The 6,132-nt window shown below is 41.2% G+C and overlaps 1 protein-coding gene across 1 annotated transcript in view; it reads left to right on the plus strand.

The window, feature by feature from the left end:
* Positions 1-6,132, plus strand: part of CDC14B (cell division cycle 14B) — a 66,198-nt gene that overhangs the window by 23,529 nt on the left and 36,537 nt on the right. The window contains exons 6-7 of the mRNA XM_011927502.1: positions 1,225-1,291; positions 3,985-4,047. Of these exons, the coding sequence (XP_011782892.1) occupies positions 1,225-1,291; positions 3,985-4,047 (130 nt within the window). The remainder of the gene's footprint in view (positions 1-1,224; positions 1,292-3,984; positions 4,048-6,132) is intronic.

Below are 6,132 nucleotides of genomic sequence, written 5' to 3' on the forward strand. Positions count from 1 at the left end.
GATCTCCTGACCTCGTGATCCGCCCGCCTCAGCCTCCCAAAGTGCTGGGATTACAGGCGTGAACCACTGCGCCTGGCCAGTTTTTTTTTTGTTTGTTTTTGAGATAGAGCCTCACTCTGTCACCCAGGCTGGAGTGCAGTGGTGTGGTCTCGGCTCACTGCAGCCTCCATCTCCTGGGTTCAAGCAGTTCTCTGCCTTAGCCTCCTGAGTAGCTGGGATTACAGGCCCGCTACCATGCCTGGCTAATTTTTGTATTTTTAGTAGAGACGGGGTTTCACCATCTTGGCCAGGCTGGTCTTGAACTCCTGACTTCGTGATCCACCTGCCTTAGCCTCTCAAAGTGCTGGGATTACAGGCGTCAGTCACCATGCCCGGCATAGGCCAGAAGTTTAAGACCAGCCTGGATATCATAATGAGACTCCGTCTCTACCTTTAAAAAAAAAAAAAAAGGAAAAAGTTAACTAGATGCGATGGTACATGCCTGGGGTCCTTGCTACTGGGGAGGCTGAGGTGGGAGGATCGCTTAAACCCAGGAGTTTGAGGCTGCAGTGAGCTATGATTATACCACTGTACCCCAACCTGGGCAACAGGGCAAGACATTATCTCTATAAAAAAGTTAAAAAACCTGGAAGTTATCTAGTTACATGGGTAAAAGTCTTTAGCATAATGATAGGAACAAAATGCTTATGACCTTCTACCTAGTATTTTAAATATGACCTTGATTTCTCAATATTTCTGTCATACTTGGTTGGAGACACACACACACAGACGCGCACATATACTTAGACACACACACACACATATGTTTATTACAGGATCAAAAAGCAGTCTTTCCCAATAAGCTTTTCATATGGTATTTTCCAGCTTAAAGAAAAAATTCAAATGCTTTGCCCTTTTAGGGGGAGAGATAGGTATTGATTTGTTGAATTCAAGAAGGTAGCTCAGCTATTAAAGCCAAAAATAATCCAGAGAGAACATTTGAAATTTAGGAAGTGGTCATTATTGATCCAGACCCATAAAACAGTACCTATTGGAATAGGTAGAAACTGCAGTGAAATTTGTAATTGATTTATCTTTTATTTAAAAAGTCAAAAGGCGAGATTTTTTTCTTCTTGATAATGATTCTGAGTATACGTTTGATTTTAAATTCTACTCAGCTTTGTCTTAGGTAAGTGTAATTGCAGAAAATTAACTGATCTCTATTTTATTACTTTTGCGTTTCAGAGATGCTGCCTATGGGAGCTGCAATTTCTACATTACACTTCTTGACTGTTTTCATGCAGTAAAGAAGGTAAGTGACATGTAGGGTGTACCCAGTTTGTGTTGAGGAACTAACATGTGGTCCAAGAAGACTAGGCCTTCTTCCCGAGATCTTTTTGTTAACGTTTCTTCCAAGATGTATATGGTGACAGAGGTGCACTCACTTCCCAACTAATGTCAGAATGAGACCAAACCAGGAAACGGTTTATTCTGAATTTCTGAGTGCTTCTGTGTATGAGCTGGGAGAAAAGTCACTTAAGAAACGGGGAAAGTAAGAGTTATACAACTAGGTTCTAGATCCAGAATTGGTTTTGAGTATATTGTGATCTAAAAGAACAAAAGTAAGGATGACTGGTCTACTGGTGGGTTCTTTTTGGTTTGTATATTCTATATACCTGATTCCCACCAATACCATTACCACAGACGTAACCCAGTCACTGTCAAACACTTCCTTTTTGTTTCCCCAGGCGTTCAATTTCTAGTTCAACAGAATTTGAATGCCTCATTTAGTTTGTTATACGGTTTTCTATGAAACTAAGTGGATCACGGCTGCTTTGTCAAACTATTTCCAAGTGATTTCTTGGGGTTATGACCAGGGCTGCTGTGTCGATTCCAGGGGACATGCCCATCACGTTCCACGCGAACAGGGTCCCCTGGAGTTACACAGTGCAGCAAGTCCTGGTATTAATGTCAGGACAGCACAAGAAACTAGAATGGTAAATCAGTAGCCCATAGATCAAATAAGCCTTTGACAGCATCTCAAGTTTTCTGTAACTTGTGCTTTTAGAGCCAAAAGGAACCCAGGTTTACTTTCTTGTATAGTGAAACATGGTGCCTTGCTGGGAATTGTGACCGACATGTCTTAAAACAAGGGGACTAATCAGCATACAGATTCAGAAACGAATTAGTATACTTTTTTTCCTGTATCGATCAGTGAGGTATGGGAACATAATTTGTTTGGATTTGAGTCCAGTGACTGTGGGGTATGGAGCTGATTGGGGTAGTTGCCATGGGCTCTGAGGCAGCTCCATGGGCCCTCAGTGTGGGCGGGTACGGGGCACTAGTGGAAATCTGGAGACCAAAGGGCAACAGGGGTGAATGGTACCTTCTGGTTGCAGTTGCAGCCCCTGCCAGGTGGGCTCATGCAGGTAGGTACACTCACCTTTAAAAAGAGAAAAGCAAAGCTTTGAGAGCTTTGGAAATGATCTATTATTATAACACCATATCGCAGCTTCTATTGTTATGTTTTGCCTTTTTTTTTTTTAATTGGGTATTGCACCCAAAGTCAATTAGCTGGTATGATAGGTCAAAGATTGCCCTTTTCCTACTATATTTTGGGTTTTTTAAATTAAATTTTTATTTTTTCTGTGATGCTTGGCTAATTTTTGTATTTTTTTGTGGAGACAAGGTATCACTCTGTTACCTAGGCTGGTCTCGAACTCCTGAGCTCAGGTGATCCACTCACCTTGGCCTCCCGAAGTGCTGGGATTGTAGGTGTCACCGCTGCACCCAGCCACTGTATTTAGTTTTATTTAAGAGTCACTGGCTTCTGATTTTCAGTGTAAACATTTTTTATTTGTGACTGACTGTGAATATTGCATATATGAAGAAACATGCATCAGGGTAATTATGTTTTCAGTGTGATCCACTTCCAATGAGATCACCTCGTGAAATTCAAAGGAAAATAGGAATTCCTTGTAAACTACTTTTTTTATTGTTTCATTCTATTAGGAATAGCTGTAGTCCAAAATCATGAAATATATTGAAGTCCAGGAAATAAATGTTGTGATTGACTTAGTCTTGGGATTAGTGTTAAAATAACTATATAAAATGAAGACCTTTTTAGTTGGTATTCTAGCCTTCTTATTTCACGTTTGTGTTTCAGTAGTTTACGTTTTGAAAACTGGGTGTACAAAAGACCCCTCTTTGAACCAAGAATACCTTGTGGATCACGAGTTCTTGCTTCCCTCCTGTTTGGCTCAGTGATCAGCAAGCTGGGAGGACATTTCTCAGAGTTCGCCAGCTCTGTTTGTCTTTGTCTCAGAAAATAGACAGTCTGCTTATTTTGGTTAGCACAGTCTGCGTGCTGTCACACACAGGGAGGCTGTAGGATAGGACAGAAAATGTTTTGTTTTATTCCTATGGAAAGAGTAACTTTTTTCCTCAAAATTTTTTATTTTAGTGTTGATGTCAAAGCTGTGTTTAGTTTAGGGAACGTTGATTAAAGACTGCTCAGAAGAATTTGAAAATGAAGATATGGATGAAGTATGAGGGCTTTGTTTGGGATAAACTAGCCCATGGATTCTCTGCTCTTTCTTACTGATGTAGAGACCATTGGGTTGTGTATTATATTTGAATCCTAAACTTCTGAATTTTCAACCAGAGGTGGTGATCTGGTAAGAGAAGAGGATTACTTTCAGGGCGTGATTACTTAACAATGCATGGATGGGATGATTGGCGAATGAAAGTAAAAAAAGCACATCTCACAAACAAAACCCAAACAAAACACAACAAACTCATTATATGTAGTTATAACTAATTTCCATATAAAGGAAGCATTTAGAAGATGCCTCCCACTTCCTTTGAAAGCTGTTCAGTGGAAAGTAATCTGATTATGACAATACTTTCTTGGGGGGCCCCCTGATATTTAGTATTCTGAAATTGGATAGGAGACTGTTTTCTTACTTGCATCCTTGTTCTTAAAAGCTTTCTTTTGGATTTTAGGCAATGCAGTATGGCTTCCTTAATTTCAACTCATTTAACCTTGATGAATATGAACACTATGAAGTAAGTCTTCAAGGATCATGTTTTCAACTCTTTCTCACCTCCCCCCACCTCCAGCTTTATTGAGGGGAATAATTGACAAATAAAACTTACATATACTTAAGATGTATAAAGTAATGTTTTGATGTATGTATACACCATGAAATGATTAATCAAGCTAATTAGCATATTCATCACCTCACATAATTTAGTGTTTTGGTGTGTGGGATGAGGATACTTGAGATATGCTCTAGCAGATTTCAGGCATACAGTACACACGTTAGATCTCCAGAATTTACTCATCTTCTTACGGTTTGTGGTCTGACCAAAATTTCTCTGCCTATTTTTAATTTTTCTTTTTTAAAATTGAAAAAAGAGAGAGAGAGACCAAGTCTCGCTCTGTTACCTAGGCTGAAATGCAGTGGTGTGCATGGCTCACTGCATGGCTCCCTGCAGCCTTGAACTTCTGGGCTTAAATGATCCTCTTTCTTCAGCCTCCCAAGTAGCTGGAATCACAGGTACGTACCACCATGCCTGGCTAATTTTTTTATTTTTATTTTTGTAGAGATGGGGTTTCACTTTGTTGCCCGTACTAGACTCGAACTCCTGGCCTCAAGCACTTCTTCCACCTTGGCCTCCCAAAGTGCTAGGATTACAGACATGTGCCACTGTGCACGACCCTGTTTTTAGCTTTCTTAATCACCCGTTTCACTTACAGAAGCAATATTCTCGTTTTGTTTTAGATGTGTATAGAGTGAAAAAAAGTCAACTCTTCATCTTCTTATCCCTATTTCTCCAGTCCCAGTTCTCAGTGGGAATTTCTGCATATGATGCACAATTCCAGAGTGAATGAATGTGCTGCTGTATGTTCTTTATACTGTTTAGTTTAAATGTATTTTAGTATTGATGACTGTCGCATAGTGATTGAGATGCTTTTAAAACCCTTAGCGTTTCACTTAGAATATGATGAGATGAATAGTCATTATACACGTAATTATCTCTAGAAAATATCTTTGTTTTTGCCATAACCTTCTTTTTGTCAGGATACTTCTGGTTGCAAGTTACAGAAAGTAAACACAAATAGCTTAAATTAAAAAGGAAAAATTTGTCAGGCACAGTGGCTCATGCCTGTAATCCTAGCATTTTGGGAGGCCTAGGTGGGCGGATTGCCTAGCTCAGGAGTTTGAGACCAGCCTGGGCAACATGGTGAAACCCCATCTCTGAAATACAAAAAGTTAGCCAGGCGTGGTGGTATGTGCCTGTGGTCCCAGCTACTCAGGAGGCTGAGGCAAGAGAATCACTTGAACCCTGGAGGCAGAGGTTGCCGTGAGCTGAGATCACCTCACTGCACTCTGGCCTGGGTGACAGAGCGAGATTCTGTCTCAAAAAAAAGGGAAAAATTTACTAGATTACATAATTAAAGGTCCAGGAACAGGTTTGGCTTTTAGCATACCCCTTCAGGTGCTCAGACACTTAATCAGAAATTGGACTTGAAGCTGGTTTTATTCTCAGGCCAGCCTTCTCCAGTAGTGGTGCAGATGGCCACCAGCACCTTTGATCTGCCAGTTTGGCAAAATGATCAGAAAAGTATAATCTTAGCTCCATCAGAAGGCCCACGAATGCCTCTCACTGTCGTTACTTACAGCATGTGCCCATCTCTGCACCAGCCTGTGTTCTTTGGCAGGGCAGGGCTAAGGAATACTCTGGCCAGCCTTAGTTCTCTGGCCATCCCAGGAGCCTGGGGCACAGGGTCAGCGCCATCAAACCAGCCGAACCAAAAAAAATTTATTTTCTAACAATTTTATTTTATTTTATTTTTCTTTCTTTCTTTCTTTTTTTTTTTTTTTTGAGACGGAGTCTCACTTTGTCGCCCAAACTGGAGTGCAGTGGCCGGATCTCAGCTCACCGCAAGCTCTGCCTTTCGGGTTCACGCCATTCTCCTGCCTCAGCCTCCCGAGTAGCTGGGAGTGTAGGCGCCCACCACCTCGCCCGGCTAGTTTTTTTTTTTTTTAGTAGAGACGGGGTTTCACCATGTTAGCCAGGATGATCTCGATCTCCTGACCTCGTGATCCGCCCGCCTCAGCCTCCCAAAGTGCTGGGATTACAGGC

This window comes from Colobus angolensis, unplaced genomic scaffold (assembly GCF_000951035.1).
Source record: "Colobus angolensis palliatus isolate OR3802 unplaced genomic scaffold, Cang.pa_1.0 Scaffold72, whole genome shotgun sequence".
Taxonomy (NCBI): domain Eukaryota; kingdom Metazoa; phylum Chordata; class Mammalia; order Primates; family Cercopithecidae; genus Colobus; species Colobus angolensis.